General features: G+C 35.7%; 1 protein-coding gene across 5 annotated transcripts in view; it reads left to right on the top strand.

Moving 5' to 3' along the window:
* Nucleotides 1-19461, top strand: part of FSTL5 (follistatin like 5) — a 318360-nt gene that overhangs the window by 21163 nt on the left and 277736 nt on the right. For all 5 annotated transcript variants that reach the window (XM_057419057.1, XM_057419061.1, XM_057419058.1 and 2 more), the window contains exon 2: nt 9289-9427. In XM_057419057.1, coding sequence (XP_057275040.1) covers nt 9305-9427 — 123 coding nt within the window. In that variant the 5' untranslated portion in view covers nt 9289-9304. The remainder of the gene's footprint in view (nt 1-9288; nt 9428-19461) is intronic.

Below are 19461 nucleotides of genomic sequence, written 5' to 3'. Positions count from 1 at the left end.
AAAAATCCCTCCTGAGAGATGTGAAATATAGTTCCCTCATTTTGTTCTGCTTTCTGTATTATTAAAGAAATTGTGAGATTGAAGTTTTGAGATTGCGGTTGTGAGATCATGTGAAGAACATGATAAAAAAGGCTTAAAATTGCCATTTCTTCTTTCATTATAATTCACTGAAACCTGTGTCGCTGACAGTGAGACATCTGGTGTTCTCCTTTAAACAAATAAATGTACTTAAAATGGTAAGATTCAATTAGAGCATGAAGTTAGCAGCAAAGATTTAACCTCGTAAGTGTCCATGACACATTCCAGGTGTCATGGCCTTTCAGAAATGCCCCCCCCCGTTACACTCAGGCCAGTTGTGTCCAGGCTTACAACAGCCACCTGTAAGCTTTTAGGCCTAATTCTGAATAAGCTCCTCTAGGGTTTGCATCTGGGCAGATATAGCTTGTTTGCTTCCCCCACAGACACTTGTTTTCTGGGCTTCTGTTGTTGTGCAACAGCATGTGGTAGTGCAAGCAATGTGAGGGGGGAGAGAGTTCTAACAGTGAAGAGCGGGGAAAGCCTGGCCCTTGTGCTGGCTGCTCATGATGGAGGGGTCCTCAGGGATACATCTCAGAGCCACCTGACATGTTTGTGATGTCTACACAAAGACCAAGTGTGGTAGTACAAGATAAGGAGCACAATAGTCTGTATTCCACCTTCTGCTTGTGTGGAATGATAATCTTGCAATTTAAATCAGGAATGGAGTCAGGGAAAGATAGACAGGAGTCAGCAGAAGGCTGAATTCAGCTGGCATGGTGAGTGCTTTTCATCAGAGTTTAAAAAACTGTTATTCTGTGCTTGTGTGTTCCAGCCCATGAGCTGTCAGCAGCATCATTGGCTGTTCCAAAATTACTGTGCCAGCCTCTTTCAGTGGGTGAAGGACAAAGAGTGTGTGCATGTGTAGTCAGTGGCTGAAGCTGCATAAAGTAAGAGACAGAACAAATCGGTATACAGATTACGAGCTGTGTGCTGCTGTGGCAGCACAGTGTTTTGCTGTTGCAAGCCCCAAGCTTGCTGTATGTAGTTAAGGTGACCTCCTAACTCTGGTTCAGAGTGTGGCTGCCACTTTTGGAGGAGAACTGGAGGTTGACAGCATAAAGTGTGCTGTGTGTGGAAGCTGGCAGCAGGTCCCAGGGGTGAGAGCTGCCGTCATGACACTGTGATCTGCATTCTGCATCGCATTTTAGCAAAGACAAACTTTGCTAGATATGAAGTATGGCTGTATTCACAGAGATAATCTGATACTGTGATTACTTTGTAAGAACTTGCAGGTGTGATAACACAGCCAGCTTGGAGATATCTCTTGTGAGGTTTTTGAGGACTTGGACTGCATGTGAAGATGTGGGGGCACAGGGGTGTGGTATAGTAGAGGCAGACTAATGGGAGAAAACATACTTTTGGCTAAAACTTCTGCTCCTTATTCAAAGCTCATGTAATATAATAATCCCTATTTACACCAAAATTTGCATATTCCTTTCTGCCGTGAAACCATAATGGTAGATAAAATCATTTTAAGAAAGGGTTGTGGTTTCTATTCTTTCCTAGCAGGTATTTGCATCTATCAGTATGTACAATGAAGTCCTCAAAGTCACAGGCAATGGAGCATGGTTTATATTTATTACTGTAGCTGTATTATAAACCTATTAATAACACTGAATATGGTGGAAGAACTTATGCTTTTTATCTGATCCACACAAAACAGACAATTAATTTTATTTTTTCAGATTAATAGTATGTAAAAGATGAAGACTGACATGTCCTGAGGGACAGTACTACTATTCGATATGTTGAAAATGACCTTTTAAATAATTCCTGGTTAATATCTGATGTGCCTCCTCTCTTAAAGATAGGAGGAACACAGTGATCTAACTAGTATACAAGATTTCATTTATTGTACTTTGTAGTTGCATTAAGTTGATTAAATCAGTTTATCAGGATGGACTGCTTCTATTTTCAAATGGATTATGTCTCTCTTCTTAATGCCAGATATCATGGCTAGTCACTTTTTAATAACACTGAACAAGAGTATAGTAGGTGAGGAATTTTGGAAACATTTATTCAAAAGTGGAAAATTTCTTAATTTTATGTGCAAATACAGTTTAAAATAGGGCATTCTCCTATTGAATTTTAAATTTTCAGTCCTCATATAGATGCTAGCTTGGAATTGGCTGTGTATAATATGATCTTTTTTCAGCGTTTTCTGTTTGTGAAAAGTGCAGCATGGGGAGAGGTAAATTAGTGCTTAGTATATATGTATATATAACTCTCATAATAGCAGCATTTCTCCTAGTCCAATAATTTCAAAGGAAGAGTCAGGTGGAGAACAAAATTTACATTACTAATGAACTGCTGAAAAAATTTAGAAAGCATAATAAACTTTGAGAGGAAACACCATGGTATTGTAGAACATATTAATCATAATTAGATATTTTTAAGGAAGGTGTCAGAACTGGGTTTTAGTTTGTTTTCCACAAAATATTGGACTTGCAAGGGTGTGAAAAGCACTAGCAGGAGCAAAAAGGGTGATGGAGTTTTGCATTGCATTTTCTCAAGGATTGGAAGAAATAGTCTCCAACTCAGGGTGATTAGATCATCCACAGGGATAACTAGCAATTCTGTGAACTTTTTGCTTACAGAATAATATACGTTGAATTTACTAGTGATAGCTAAAGTCCAAAGAAGTTGCATATTCAGCTTATGTAAGACTGTCTGCCTCAGAGTTTTGGATGTGTGTTTGAATGCTATCCCTGTTAATATTTGAGGGTTTGACTGCAATAGAAGTATTGGAGATTATTGAGCATAAATTAGCAGATTTGGAAACACAAAGAGTTTAATGCTATAGCATCAATAGCTTAAGAGACAGTTTATAATTTTATGATATTTTGCTCTTTTTATTAATTAGTAAAATAGTGATTTAAGTATAACTGAGCATCTTGCAGCATAAACCACTTCTAAGTTCCAAAACTTTCAAGACTAGATTAGCTTCAGTTGTTCTGCTGAGCAGACTAAATTGTGTTTGACTGCATTCTACAAAATTTATTCAATAACTGCATTTTAAATCAAGAGTGTATACTAAGTAGAATTTTACCAAGCAGAGTTTTCTTTAGTGAAATAAAATATCTTGTACTTATGCTTCATCTGTTTCAATAGAAAACTGATTCAATCTTCTTTGCAATTATAGTTTGAACAGAGTATTTTTCCCCCATCTCAGTGGTAAAGGTCAGCTTGAAGAATATATGGACTCTCATAAGGCAACTAAATCATAACTGTTTCTGTATGAATGGCTGCAAACTGAGCACATGAGTAAATATTGTTATAAAGAGGCTTTCAATGTAAAATTTTGGAAGATTTTGGAAATTTTAGGAAAAGAAGATGATGAGAAAATGAACCTGAGCCAGCTTCAGTGTGCACCTGCAGCCCAGAAAGCCAATCATATCCTGGGGTGCATCAAAAGGAGCGTGACCAGCAGGTCGAAGGAGGTGATCCTGCCCCTCTACTCTGCTCTCGTGAGACCTCACCTGTCGTATTGTGTGCAGTTCTGGTGTCCTCAACATTAAAAGGACATGGAACTGTTGGAACGAGTCCAGGGGAGGGCCATGAGGATGATGAGGTGACTGGAGCACCTCCTGAATGAAGACAGGCTGAGAAAGTTGGGTCTGTTCAGCCTGGAGAAGAGAAGGCTGCGTGGAGACCTCATAGCAGCCTTCCAGTCTCTGAAGGGGGGCTATAGGGATGCTGGGGAGGGACTCTTCATTAGGGACTGTAGTGACAGGACAAGGGGTAATTTCACTTTTCACCTACTTCACCAGGGAGCTGTCATTAAATAGCTGTTAATCAAAGTGTACCTTAGATTTCAGAAAACCTTGCTCTGATTCTTTATTTGCAGCAAACACTGATGTGATACTGTAAAGAAAGGGCAATACTGTTTAATAACTACTTATTATTAAATTGGTGGTCAATGGTAGCAGCTTAAAGGACAAGTGAAGAGTCAGGGAGAGAATGGGCAAATTAGCATATTTTCCTGAGTCTATTTACTTCCTGAGCTAGAAACTGCAGCTTACCATTATGTCTAATACCCACTGATGAACTTTAGCTCTTTAAGTTTGCTTCCTTTTTAAATTCATATATATATTAATTTCTGTAATATTATGTGGATGTGAAGAACATAGCTTCTTTATATTCATGTAACCATGTTTGGAAATCTGATGAGTTTCTTTAATCTATTTTGTTTACTCTTCAAACTGAGACCAATATGTACCTCAGGGTTTTCCTGTTTATTCCTGTTTACGTTCCTCATTCTATTATATTTTTAAAGGAATTTAAGCAGAGACTAATACAGTATTCAGTACAGTGATGCACTGAACACTTAGATAAGAAAACCTCTATACCCTAATTACTTAAGCACAAAGAGTAGCTGTAAATTAGATCTTAGACATAAGATATAGGTGTTACTGTTACCAGTGGTCTGAATTTCAGTTCAGTGTTTAATGGCATACAGAACATATATATATATATATATATATATATATATATACACTAAAAGGTGTCCTGGAATGCTTTTTATTTCTCTATTTTAACTTACAAGTTATGATATAAATGTATATGAAAAGAGCTGTATTGTAATATGTGGAGCTTTTATTAAGTAAAGTGAAAAAATCGCTGCATGAAAGAAAAACATCACTGGAAAAAATGGTAAAGGTCAGGAATGTATCTGCTTGACAAGCTGATTTCAGAACTTTCACAGCCCAAGTAAATTCATTACACTGCTTTCTGGGTGATGCCTCAGTGATGTGACAAACCCAAGAAGAAAAATATGTGTTCAACAGCATTTCACTGAAATTGTCAAATGTAATTGAATAACACTTGCTTGTTTCTTGGAATATTTCTCAAAGCTGGTCTCTCCACTGCCTTCTCTGCCTGTGCAGCTGTTTAATTCAGATCCTAAGTGTCATTCTATGGCAAGTCTCCTAAGAGACAGAAAGTGAGATTAAAGTCTTATTCATCTTTAAGGCACACACACCATCCATCCCGCCCGTTCCAAAGTTCTCAAAAAAAAAAATATATATATATATACTGCCTGGGAGATTAAAGTAGAACATCTTTTTTCCACTTTTCCAAGCAGTGATAGCAGAAAAATATAAAAGAGTAAGTTGCTTGTATTCAGGAGCTCTGTATTTGTCTAACTCTAATATTTCAAAACATTTACTAAAATCTGCCTTAGTAATGCTTAAAATCTTTGATTTTTTTTTCAGCATTTTCCTTCTGAAAAGGCAAATACTAACTGCAGACACCCTACATATTTGGGGGATTTTAGGTGGCATCTGTTCAAAAAGCTGATTTTTTTTAATTTACATTTTAAGTGTTCATCTAAGTAACAGGCAATGAAGCCAGAAACAGCATAATTTTATCTTCTCGTGGACAAGTACAAAGGAGAAGCCTTTCAAGGTCAAATAATTTTCAAAACTATAAAGACTATGCTTTTGCACCACATGAAGCCAATAGATATGCTGTTTAGATGGGAGGATGGTGGAATGTGGCTGCCCTTACAGTCTTCTGTGAAATGACTGTTCTCCAACGTAATTTTCATTGTATGGAGAGATATTCCACAAGTGCACAAAGGGAACAAAGGTTCAACTGTGCATAGCTAGTTTTAGCATGCATAACTGCTAACCTAATCTCATTCGACCTTGAAAGTCAACAATAAAGTATTTTCAAAACTTTTTTTTTTTCCAGAAACATAACAAAGGGGTGTTTTCTTCGAAACTAAAAGTCAAGATTCTGTTCTTTTTTTTCTTATTTATTCCCCCCCCCCAATGGACTTGTTCCAATAACAGTGATATTGAGAACTAATATGCAGGCAGTGAAGGAAAATGCTATGCCACAACACACTTGAATTTTTAGACTTTGAAGTAATCTTTCCTGGTATTTGAAATCAGTGAGCTAGACTTCTAGTAATCCCATACCAAAGCTCCACTGGAACATCTGATTAGCAATTCTCTTTTGGTGAAAGTATGAGGGAAACCCAAGAATACTTTTTCACTGTGTCACTTCCTATCATCACTTTAATATCTAGTTACTGGACAGGTGTAAAAGAACAAGCCTCAAGTTATTTATATTACATATCTCTCTGTAACAGAGTTTCTTGTCTTTGTTTCAAGTAATTCACTGCTAATATATTCTATGGAAGATCTCCTGGGAGAGATACCTCTACTGTGTTTATTTGAAAAATTGGAATAATGAAAAAAGGTACTTGAAGTAGGAACTGTTAGAATAAGCAACAATAAATGGGAAGAAATCTTAATTTTTTTTAAGAGGCATACTCAGAATGAGATTGGTTTTGGTGGAACAAGAGATAGGTGATGTCAAAGTAGTATGGTATTTTACTCTTAAGATTGAGTTTGAGTTAAGAGTATGATAGCCAGGCAGGCAAAAAGTCAGGTAAAAGTAATCTGAAATGAGAATGAAACAGGTGGCAATCATCAAGTGATTTTACCAAGTTTGGTAGACTAGTCCCCAAAGAAGGGTAGCAGACTTATGCAGGATCCTGCGTACTAAGACTATGAACGGTTGGAAGGCTGGAGCCCATTTAATACCTTTGATATCCCCACAGGAATTAATTCTGTTCAGGTCCCTGTCTTTGAATGACTGTGAGGATTATTTACTGCCATATGAAGAATGATAAGAATGAAACACACAGTTTGTATAACAGCATTCCCAGAAGCATGACTGTAAAGGATACAGGATAACAAGTGATCCCCACTTTGTTCACATTTTATGCTCAGCTGATTTCCTATAAAAAAAGGAAATGTTAGACAAGACTTAACATTCTGTACACACTCTGGGCTCTTAGGGAACACTACAACGTTTTGCACTTATTCATGTATATCATTATTCTTATCAGATATTTCTACATTAGCATGGTAAGTGCAGTAGAAACAAGGTAGAAAGGGAAAAAAAATAAACACTCCTGCCTAAGTCAGCATGCATAGATGTTGTTCATCTCTCTCAGATATTGCAGGACTACATAATATAGGCTAAGCATTTGCACATGTCTCAAAGTGATGAGGATTAGTGTGCCATGTTGTCTGTTTAGCATGATAGTTTCAACACAGATGCTGAATAGTAATAATAAATATTAAGTATTTCTAATAGGTACCAAAATTACTTACGAAATAAGCGTTTGTAAGTCCATTAAGAACCATATAAGGAGACTGCCATGCCACATGTATCTAAAAAATCTGTGAGTATGATAGTTATAGGTCTTCCATAGATCTGATCTTATCTTTATGAAGTTATAATGTCTTTGTCCATTAAAGAGCAGCTCTGACACACATTCTCTGTTTTTTTCAGCATATTCTGTAAGGATTTTCTCATAAATTTCAGAATATAAGTTTGTCAAGGCCTTTAACATTAGAAATAATTTGTGTGTTCTTCCATATTGTTGTGTATCTCCCTTCGTAATATCAGCATCTAAAATCCTAGTTTTAGTTCTAATGGGTCACACATTAACGTGTCATGGTAGCTGGAGGATGTAATGTAGGACTAGCTCATCAAACCAGTCCACTTTTGTCTGAAAAAAATCAGATTTTTTGTTCATTTGAATAGAAAGTAATTTTTTTATAATCTGGTTTATAATACATCAGAACACTGCAATCAGCACAAGCTAGGTTCTTATGATGACTATAGGATGACAAACTTACAGGCAGAATGCAGATGAAGTGGATGATATCTATAACTGCATAACTGTATACATAGCATATTGTATGCAATTGACCAGATACATTTCATCAGTAAGTACCAACATCTACCTTTAAAATACAAAGTCTTAAACTGTTAATTTGACATTCTAGTTTAATATGAAATTTGCAAATAAGTAAGTATCCTTCTGATAGCTTCTTCCATGAAACAAAAGGTTACATCAACTGTTAAGACTGGCCTTGTCTTTCCACTTCCTCATTTCCTTATATAATGTTTCGATTTATGAAGGTGAAATATACGTAAGTAGTCCACAGTATTAAGGTTTTCATCTGAATAAAAAGTGGATGTAAATTTATTTCAGTTTTCAGTGCATCATAATGAAGTTACATTGATTTGTTTGAAATCTGTAGTTTTACATGTTCTTGCACAAATTTCAACAAGGTGCCATTGTTTAGGCAGATGAGAGTAGTTGTTGATCCCCTTCTCTACATGCAGGAAAATGGACTGTCACAGTGTTACCAAACATCTGTTAAGAAATATTACAGTCTCCTCTGGGATAAGAATATTTTTCTTGCTAATAATAAAAGAGCATTAGACAAGTATGAAGCAATGCATATGTAGAGAACTGTACCAACAATAGAATATGAAACAACTATTTCTGAATGTCATTAGTACAAATACAAAAGTATTTACGAAAATGTCCTATGACCTGATAGTTTTGAAAGTTGTCAGTTGTAATTTTGGACTTTTTTCTAATAAGTAATAGAATGCTGGTGCATTTACCATGGTAATGCTTTGCCAGTTCAGGTCACCTGCAACATGAGTTGTACGATTCTGAAACAGAATCAAAAATCAATACCAATCTAAAAAAAGGTTTTCAAATAATCTACACAGAATTTTGTGCTTGATTGCAGTGAATTCTGGGGCAAGATGTGGGGAGTTTACTTAATAGATTGGAAATATTTTTATAATGCTGTCATATGCAATAAAGCTTATAGACTATACATAATTTCAATAATGCAATTTAAAAATTATTCCAGAATATTGGCAGAAAATACAGTGATTTGCTTACATTTAAGATTTCAGTGCTGGTAAGATAAAGATGGTAACAGATGTATGCTAGGTGTTTTGCACTTTTAGGTTGTGAACAATGCATCACAGGAAATGATATTTAAAAGAAAATATTGATGAACATGTGATTGATAATCATCTTTTTTTCTTCATTTGAGAAAAAGTGTCGATTTTTTTGCCACTGCTTTGCTATTATGTCTTTTCTGAGGCTTTTCCTGGTTGTTTGGTCAGCAAGCCTCTCATATGAGTGTTGAATAGTTATGATGAAACGTTCAGTTCAGCACAACCTAATTGATATTGTGGTTCCAAATACTAGTACTTGTATTTTCTTTTTGCTATTGTGCCAGATGGATTACTCTGTTTCTGCGATATTTATTCGTGTCCACACATGGCGTATCGGTATTGTAAACTTTTATGGTATGAATTGTGCCAAAGTAATACTGCAGTCTGTCACTGAACTTTAACATTTTATTTTGATAGGAGCAGACCTGTAAAGATGTTTATGTGGTGGTCAACTATTTTACTTCTTGGATGCATTTTGCTGGGAGCAGACGGGTGGCCAGCCAAGGAAGGATACGACTTTCGGCCTTATCAGCCTCTAGTAAGATTACGTCACAAGGTACAGATTATTCTCTAGCACTTCTGGCTTTTCTTCCATGATGGAGGTATAAATTACACACCAGCCTTGTCTTGTTTGTGTTTATTGGAGTAATACTCAGAATTAACTTTTTCACTAACAACATATGCAAAAATATAGACTTGATTTCGCATGCTGGTGGCTGAGTTAAAAGGGTTCTGGTTTGATTTGAAAGTCCAGAAATCTGTCAAAGATAGTGAGCTAAACTGTTCTAGTTTCACAAACAGAGATTATGTATATCAACAGAAACTTGGAGAGAGAGCCAGGAGAGGTTGTCTCTAAAAGCAACTGTCAGCATCTGCTTGAGGCAATGATTTGTCCCAGTACTTGATGGATTTCACACCAAGCAGCCCAGAACTGCCTGTCAAAGAAACATAGTGTTGAAGTTAACTAATCAACAAAAACTTGTCTGCGTGAGGTAGATGTTCACAGTGCTCATTGAATTTAGGAGTTTTGAACCGTGGCATAATGCAAATGTTTCCTAAGATTCTGAGTTTCCCAGCTTCAAGATCTGTATGCCATTCAAATTTTGCCCACTTACCACACCTCTGTGATGAATCCAGGACTTCCAAAGCAGCCCTCAGCTAACAAATCCTTCTGGTACCTAGGAGGGAAACTGCTGTGGTAGATATGTAAAACAAGGAAAAGGGCTGTACTATCTCCATGGGCTGTCTGAAGCTATCTGATCAGCTTCTTCATTTCTTCTTGGCATGGTAGTCATGGGAGCAACATCTAAGGGGCCATACATTAGGCCTACAATCAGGACAACAAAGATGATAAAACTTCTTTTCCCGCTTCTTCTGAACCTGGGTGCTTCATCTAGAAACTCTAAATGTTAGTTTCTATTAATGTTTCAAGATCTGGTTAGTTTAATTTCTCCATAGTTTTTATAAAATATGAAAGCTATTTCTTCTTGGTCCTCAATTTGAAAAAATGATCCAATGTCACAGAATCATAGAATAGTTAGGGTTGGAAAGGACCTCAAGATCATCAAGTTCCAACCCCCCTGCCATGAGCAGGGACACCTCACACTAAACCATGTCACCCAAGGCTCTGTCCAACCTGGTCTTGAACACTGCCAGAGATGGAGCATTCACAACTTCCTTGGGCACCCCATTCCAGTACCTCACCACCATCACAGTAAAGAAATTCCTCCTTATATCCAATCTAAACTTCCCTATTTAAGTTTTAACCTGTAACCCCTTGTCCTATCACTACAGTTCCTGATGAAGAGGGATGCTCTCCAGCATCCTTATAACCCCCGTTCAGATACTGGAAGGCTGCTGTGAGGTCTCCATGCAGCCTTCTCTTCTCCAGGCTGAACAGCCCCAACTTCCTCAGCCTGTCTTCATACGGGAGGTGCTCCAGTCCCCTGATCATCCTCGTGGCCCTCCTCTGAACTTGTTCCAACAGTTCCATGTCCTTCTTATGTTGAGGACACCAGAACTGCACACAATACTCCAACTGAGGTCTCATGAGAGCAGAACAGAGGGGCAGGATCACCTCCTTCGACCTGCTGGTCACGCTCCTTTTGATGCAGCCCAGGATACGGTTGGCTTTTTTGGGCTGCAAGTGCACACTGCCGGCTCATGTTAAGTTTATCATTCTCATTTTTCTCTTCCACTTCTTTATATCTGAAAGTTGTAGGTGATAAGTTATTACTTGATTACCTGCTCTGGTTTCAGATATTAAGCAGATTGCCCCAGAACAATTTACTTTTGCTTTTGGCATTTGATTCTATCTGTCTCAGTACATAAAGAGGAGGACCTGATAGCCGAGTTCTCAAACAAGTAAAATATTTCCCTATTAGCTGATTATTATACACTATTTAGGTTAAATATAGAAAGTTTCTAAAAAATGAAACATAATATATTAAAATTGAAATTTCACTGCAAAACTGTGCATCCTCTAGGGAATGCTGCTCAAGTAGAATCAGGACTGCATCAGACCCCAGACAAATAAATACATAACTATATAAGCACATAAGTGTTTACACCAAATATTTTGAAAACCACGAACTTTGTGTCATCAGTTTACTTCCACTTGCCAGCTTTAAACAAAATGCGACAAAATAGGACAAGTAAAATATTTTGAAATCTAGAATGATTGAGGGAGACCAGTAATGATACCATGGAATGAACCACGTGAGAGAGAAATCACATTTACAAAAAACCCCAGAACAGTACCATGAAGAATGTGAGAAGAATCGAGGACAGGATGTTCACATGTAGTGAACATCTTTTCTGAGATTTAGATGATTTCTTAGATTAATGGTTGTATGTGCAACTAATAGTATGTTGCTGTTTCTTAATAACACTTCTAATCCTCTGATAATGCTCATATAATACTTAGAATAGGCTGTCTTAAACATTTTAATATTGGAGGCTTTGCACACACACTTGTGCCTGTGTCCACATACATATATATATATATATTTATGCACACATGAAAGTTAGAGACACTTTGCCTTTATTTTTCATTCATTATATATTTTTGAAAAACATATAAAAATATGCATACATACAAAACAGAAGCAAATGGAACATCCTGTAAATAGATTTTGTATTTTCAAAAAAGATAAAGCTTAAAGGGAAATAAAATGAGTGCTATAAAAAATATAAAAAAATAAGAAAAAGGATGATGAGACATGATATAAAACTTTATTCTGAAGAAAACCAAAGAAAATATGTTGGATTTTTTTCCTAGGCAATATCTCTAGGTGAAAAAAAATGGTTTAGAGTATAGTTCAGCTTTTGGTATTATGGATACATATTAGTATAAAAAAACCTAAGAATGCAGAACTTTTCTGAAGACAATTTTTAAAACAACTTCTGGCACAGATACTCTTATTCAAAACATATAAATAATATATTAAGGAAGACTTCCTGCTTCAGTCAAACACTTGATAGATCAAGCGTTCAGATTAAGTTATGAGAATAGAATACTTATTAACTCTGCATACCAGCAGAGTTACATTTTCTTTGATCAAGCAATATGCGTGCAAGTTTATGAGTGCAAAGTTTTGAAATAAAAAAGATTAAAAAAACCTCCAAACCACCCCCCCTCCATAACTTCTCTTGCTCTAATAAAAATTTATTTTATTTAGATGGTAGTCCAGCCAGAGGAACTCCAAACATCAGACTCCAAAGAAAACCAATTCTGTTGGTACTTAGGTATTACTTTGAAAAAAATTGTGTTCATGATAGAAACAGGCATTCATATATAGAAGGGTTTGCTTTTCTAAGAGGGATTATGAACAAATTCAACGCCTCATGCACAGAAATTACAAGTAGACCTTTAGTCTGAAGCATGATAATCTAAACATGTGACTAAAGCCTGTGTAAGGAAATAACTTTATAATTAGGCAAAAACTTTACATGTAACAAAACTTCTCCTTTCTCTTTTTTATTTTTTCTTTTTTTATTGTGAAGGTGATGAAGCACTGGAGCAGATTGCCCAGAGAGCTTGTGAAATCTCCATCTTTGGAGATACTCGGAAGTCTGCACAGGGTCATGGGCAACCTGTTGTAAATGACCATGCTTGAGCACGGAGGTTAGGCAAGGTGGCCTGCAGAGGTCTCTTCCACCATTCAGTGATTCATTATAATACATAATAAATAATGACCTATAATAGAATATAATCTGTTTATATATTTTTTTATGATTTATATATTTAGCCTAATAGTTGTGCTATTTTACTGAAAGGTTTAAAGATACTTTAAAAAAGTCAGAATTTAAAAAAAAAATATTTTATGAAAGTTTTCAATAAAGTTTTTATAAAATCTTAAAAAAATGTTTTAGAAAATCTGAATGTTGAGTTATAACAAGAGACAATATTCCTCAATCTACTGTTTTAATGGGTCGACAGTAAAATGTGTGCTGAATTAAATTGAGAAGTTCTTCATGTTTTAATAACAAATATTTGTAGCACCAATTTGATTAATAGGTTGTCCAAAGTGTTTTCAAATCATTTTACTTAGGAAATACCTATATTATCTTTATCATGTCCATTAGCATTCCTTTTGAATGTTGCATTCAAAAAGGACTATGAACATATATTTTTCAAGTAACAGAATATTCAGATACATAATTTTCCTCCTCCACAGATGGCATTGTCTGTGTTCATGGTTCCATAGATTTTTTTGGTCTTTTTAGATTTTTTATATTAGATTAAATAGAAGTACTGATTCTTTAAAAATTATATGGTGATATTTTATGATACAATAGAATAGAATGTGTAGCTAATTTAATTCTTATACCACAGATGTATCCTTTTTCAGCAGTAGAAATTCTTATTATTGATAGAAATTTTCAGTGCTGCAGTGTGTAAGATTCTACATCCAGATTTTCTTTAGAAGATAATAGTGCTTCCTTTAAGAAATCAGCATTTTCAGTGGCAATTAAAACCACTATTGCTCAGTCTCCAACATTACTCTTTTTTTTTGTTAAAACTGCAGAAAATCATAGTAAAATATGATTTAAGTATATAGATGGCTAATTTCTGAGTCTGGGCTAGAGTGTTTCCTTGGCTAATGTCAGAGCAGTTTGACAGTATGTGAAATTGCCATGTTTTGGTACTAACTAAAAGCTAGATGTAGTGGTATGGACAATGCCGATTTCTCAACTGTCTTCTTTTTATTCTTTAAATATGCAGCAGTATCTTACTGTATAGAAATGATTTTTTTTTTGTGTGTTTAACTTGATCTGTAGGAAATAACAAACTATTCTCCAGTAAACTTTGTAATTTATCATATGCTGTATTAACAAAAAAGTTTTCTAATTTTATTATATATTAGTTGGAACCGCTTTAATATTACAGTGGAGGTTTTAATATCCAGTAACTAAGATGAGCTGCTGACTTTCAAGTATTAACTTAATTCTTTTTTGGAAATTTTCTAACAGAAAATCTGCAGTAATTTACAAAATGTGAGTCTAAGAACTTGCAGCAGTTCATGCCTTAATTATAATTATGGCCCAAACTATAATTACAGTAATATTCATTAACATGGCCATTATAATGGCAATGAAGATCAATTGCATCATTTATATGTGATGGGAAAAGATGAGTTGACTTGAACTAGAATGGAGAAAAAATATTACAAAGCATTCCTCTAAATTTATTTTCACTCCCCTTCCTTTGTTAAACTGCGACATCTTACACTTACATGGTTATGCTGAAGAATATCAGGCTATGTCTGAATAGCTTGTGAATTTCTTATTAAGCCAGTTAATCCTTGGTTCTTCATTTGTCAAAACACTGAAAAAGTTTGTAAGGGACTTTCCATTTGGGAGTCTTTTTGCATTGCTGCTGAAGTCCTTTAAGCAATTTTTAAGTGCCTAGGTTCCCACCTGAAATCATTAGGAAGAATTTGTAGCATCCTAATGAATATTCTTGTAATTTGCATGGCTCTGACAGAGAGCAATGTTTATGCAATGTCTTCAGTAAAGAAATGTATGCTCTGAGATTTCCAGGTAAAACAGGCAGGCAGCAGCCAACGGAATGCTGACTCTTGGTTTCTGATTCTCTGTCAGAGATATATGTAATATTAATTAGCTGTACATTCATATGTTATTCCAGAGCATGCCAACTCTGCATATCTAACACATGAACGCAGAATCCTCCCCTACAAGCCAGGTGATTCACATGATTTAGGGGAAATAATATGAGCGCAGTGCTCCATTGTGAATGATATTATGGGTAGGGAGTTGTTTGGTTTTAGTCTCAAGGGGCAGTCTGTGAAGATTGCTAACCTAGCTGTCATCACCTAAGTACTTTTTTACTTAGGATTTATTCTCATCTTGTGGATTTAAGACCATTGCATTCATTATAGTCAGGGTTGTAATGCCCACCTAAGAGCGAGCGCGGAGTGGGCAGAGGATGAGGAGCAATGGTCTGGGGAATCTGTGTAATGGAGAGAGGGAAAACTTAAGAAATTTGGAATTTGGCTGGGCCTGGTTCTAAGACTCAACTTGGGCCTGGGCCTGGGAAGTAGCTTCGATCAGGAGCAAGCTTTTTTGTCCAGCTGAGTATGTGTACAGAGGGTACAAAAAAGGGGACATGCTTTGTTTTTAACAGCTTTCATGGACACTGTGTAACCACTGGTTTTGCCATATTGATTCAAACTGTTTCCAGCCTTGTCCTTATTTTGTTTTGTTTTACCAAAGGGCTAATGGGATCTTAGACGTGCAATGCTCACTCTTGTCTGGGTTATTTGTCCAGACTAGAATAGTTCTTTTGACTTCCTCTGAAAAACCTGCCTCTCTCCCTTTTCTCCTGTCCCTCCATTATTACTGTTGCTGTTTGCTGTTAAATTAGGCAGTTCAGTTCTCATTATTTTAGGTCTCAGGATTAGGTCAGTTTAGGTTTAGATTAGTACTGGGTCCATTTTAGAAGTGTTTAGGCAATAATGATTTTGTACAAATGAAACAAAGCAAGAGGGCAGAGTGGCATAAGCATGCACTTCCAGTTTATTAAAGACAAATTTGAATGTATAAGCACAAAGTGTAAAACATATGTTCTGCATTTAGGTTTTAGCCTAAAGGTTATAAAATGTTCTACCTCAATAGCACATTCTGTGTTGTAATAAAATGCCTGTAAAATACAGACAGGCTGAGTGTTCAATGACTTTATTTTCATTTAAGGTATCATAGCCAAAAAAGAAATGCGCAGACAGTAGTACTTCAGGATTGAAAAGTAGCCTGAGCTTTCCTTGTGTGGTCTGGTCTCCAAACAACCTGAGGTTTATAGTTCACAGTGTTTCTCTGGCAAGCCTGTTTGCCTGCAGGATCTGAGAAGTCATAAAATTTGATCCTCTAAAATCCTCTGTTCTAGAGAGAGAGAGGGTAGAAAAATCCATTGCAGTAATATGCAGCAGTGACTTCTGAGGACTAAGAACAGAGCTTTTCCTGAGCATGTCAATGCTGCTCTCAGCTGTAAGGTAACAAGAGTTTTTTCTTCCTCCTGAGGCTCCCTGAACACAATATCTATGTCCTATGCAAATTCCAGGATTTCATTTAAGTAACAAAGCTCACTTTCTTCCCTCACGCCCCCTCCTTAATTTATTTTCTAACTGTAGTCAAGAAGTCTTAGGAAACTTATTTTAAATTTTATTTTGCTTTACTCAGGTAGAGGGGTGCATTCTGCATTCTAATCTGCTTTTTCCCATGGGCAGTAGCATTCAAAAGGCGTAGCTAATTTTTTTAAAGTCCCATTACAATCACTGTATATTAATAAGCTGATACCAATTAAACATGTTATTTTTGCTGTCTCTCAGTACATGCTCAAAGCATTTTTTAAGAAGTCTTAGGAAAGCTGCCTGTAAAATCTGTAGAATTTCTTTTACAGTCCTCCTTGCAACTAGTTGCTCTTTGGTCATTCATTGAGGGGTCTGGGGCAGAAGAATGTCAAAGTCTGGAATTAAGGCAGGTGTAAAGTTCTTTCAAGCTGCCTGCTGATGCTTCCATTGCTAACTCATTAGCAACACACAGCTGTAAACATTTAGTCAGATCTTTGGGGCTAGTGAGGAAGAACAGGTTCATCTTTACTGTTGTACTGAATCTTTTGCTGTGCCTTTCTTTGTGATCCCATTACTGAAAATCACCACTGTAGAAAAGTTTAATCTCACCCAGTTATTTTAGGAGGTGACAAGATCCAGGTGTGTTATCTACCTTTTGATTAACATTGCCTTTTTAATTTCACCTGTCAGCTTGGCCACAAAGAATAATATATAAAGTAGTGGTTGTTGAAGGTAGTGTAATTACCTTCTATAGTACTCAGTTTAGCCTACACCTATTGATCTTTAGGAAGAGCAAGTTAGCCTCTGAATAGATAAGACAATGGTTTTGTGCCTTTCTGGTGTTTGGGAATTGATGCAAACACAATCTATATCAGCTATTATTTCAGATTCTTGGTTAGTATTTTTTTTCTTCCAATTCTATTAAAGTGACAAATCATTGTCACAAATTGCAATCAAAATCAAAGCAAAACAAAGCCAGAAGGTATTTGTTTTATATATTTCTTGGGATGCTTTGCTTTTGCTCAGATTTGTGCAGTTTGATTTCGAAGATGATGAAAGAGGCTAGATACTTGAAGTGTGTGTTGCTACATTAGGTTTATGGGATCTGGCTGCTTTCCCATGCCCTCCTTCACGTCTCTTACCCTTCAGATTCTCAAGACTACTCTGTATGTAATTCAACCTCTTTTTTTTTTTTTTCCTATCAGCCAAATGTTTTATTTTATTCTTTTCCACTGCTTCTTTTTCTCAATCACTGTTTCCGAGGATTTAACACCTATTTTCAATACCTACAAGACAGTGACTTTTATTATCTGTATTTGAACCTTATTATCTTGGTTTGTTAAAACAAAGGTTATATCGTGTAGCACAGACATATGCTTATAATGTGAAAAATAATATGCAAGAATATCCAAATATTATTAAATAATAAACATGTATAAATGTGTATAGTAGCCTTTTCTTTTGAGAGTTTTGCTCTTTGAGTTTATTTCCCTTGTTTATAAAGCAAAATATCAATGAAAAAGCCTCTTAGACTTCTCTCTTTTTAACTTGGGGACCTTTATTACTGAAGTAGTCTATGCTTACCTTAAAATGCCTCCCGTTTTGGGTAAGGTGACTGCATAGATTACGATAGTTGTCATGACATCATATTTTTATTCCTACTCTTTTTTTAATTGCTTTTAGGATCATGTAAGTAGTCCAGTTCAGGGCATTCTGTTTGTTTCTGAACTGAATCCATGGTAAATCTTACCAGACAAGAACACTACATCCATCAGTCTGCTCAAATTCCTTCCACTCAGAGCTAAGCAAATGTGATGTCTTTCAGTTTCGCTTTTTTTTTCCCCCATAAATAAATAAAGCCAAACAACAGCAACAAAAAACCCAACCCACCCAAACAAAGCAACCTGCAAAAAAAACCAACAACCAACCAAACAACCACAAACCACTGGATTTGTCTTTCAAATAATGGTGCTAAGCATCAAGCTGCCTATTGAAAACATTAAAGGTTTTGGTAGCTCTGCTTAGGCCTGATACACAAAATAAATGGAAATTCTAATGTCAGCTTAATGAAAAGATGCCTTAATTATGTCTATTTTGATATTTATGCATTGGTATGAGTACGTTTAAGTGCTTTTAAGAACATGGAAGGTTAATGCCTAAAAGTCAAAACAAAGATCTCTCAAACTTTAATAAAAAAACCCAACAAGCGTTACTATTTGACCTTGTTAAAAATGATCCAAGAGATGAGCAAGAGATTATTGTTTCACTTGGCATGTTTTTTTAACTCTTTGTCAGTTTTAAGTTTTCATTTAATGTAGTTTGTTAATGAGGCTACATTTATACTGTTCATATAAATGAATGTGAGGTATCAACAATGCAATCTATGAACAGTACATTTATATAAAATAAGTAGAACAGCAATAATTTCTTTAGCTCTGTGTGATATTAATGACATCTGCTTAATGTTTATTCTTCATTCAGTCAAATAAACTTTTGCAATTGAATTCCTTTACTCAATATGTTGTAGCAAAATATTAATTTGAAATAAGAAAACTCTAACAAGCTTATTCCTTCTGTGTCCCCTTGTTCCATGAAAACAAACCAAACAAAAATTACCTGTCATTTGTTTAATGTATAGTCTATAACTCTGGGTTTGTAATCTGGAATAAACAGCCTATCATTCAGCTGTAATTTCTAAGAAGTAAAGTCTATCACTCTTCTGAGGCATCAGCACAATCTTCCATTCTGTAGAGTAGCTCAGGGTAATGGTATTAATTTCTATTACAGTTACCTGAGGATTACAAGTAATACAGAATTGATATTACATTGCCTAAATAGAATTTCCTCAGTGTTCTTGGTGTATCTAACATTAGTTGACGTTACATCATTTCATCTCACAATTCTGCTGAATAAAAGGATGTTACAATTAATAGTAACTAAACTATTACAATAAACTGATCCTAAAAATTGTGAAAGCCTGTCCTGGGTTCAGCAGTAGCAG

The sequence above is a fragment of the Pezoporus wallicus genome, unplaced genomic scaffold (genome assembly GCF_028554395.1).
Source record: "Pezoporus wallicus isolate ANWC-B61680 ecotype Strahan unplaced genomic scaffold, APGP_CSIRO_Pwel_v1 contig_2384, whole genome shotgun sequence".
NCBI classification, from domain to species: Eukaryota; Metazoa; Chordata; class Aves; order Psittaciformes; family Psittacidae; genus Pezoporus; species Pezoporus wallicus.
Note: the sequence above shows the minus strand (reverse complement) of the source record. Positions and strands in the feature narration are given on the sequence as shown.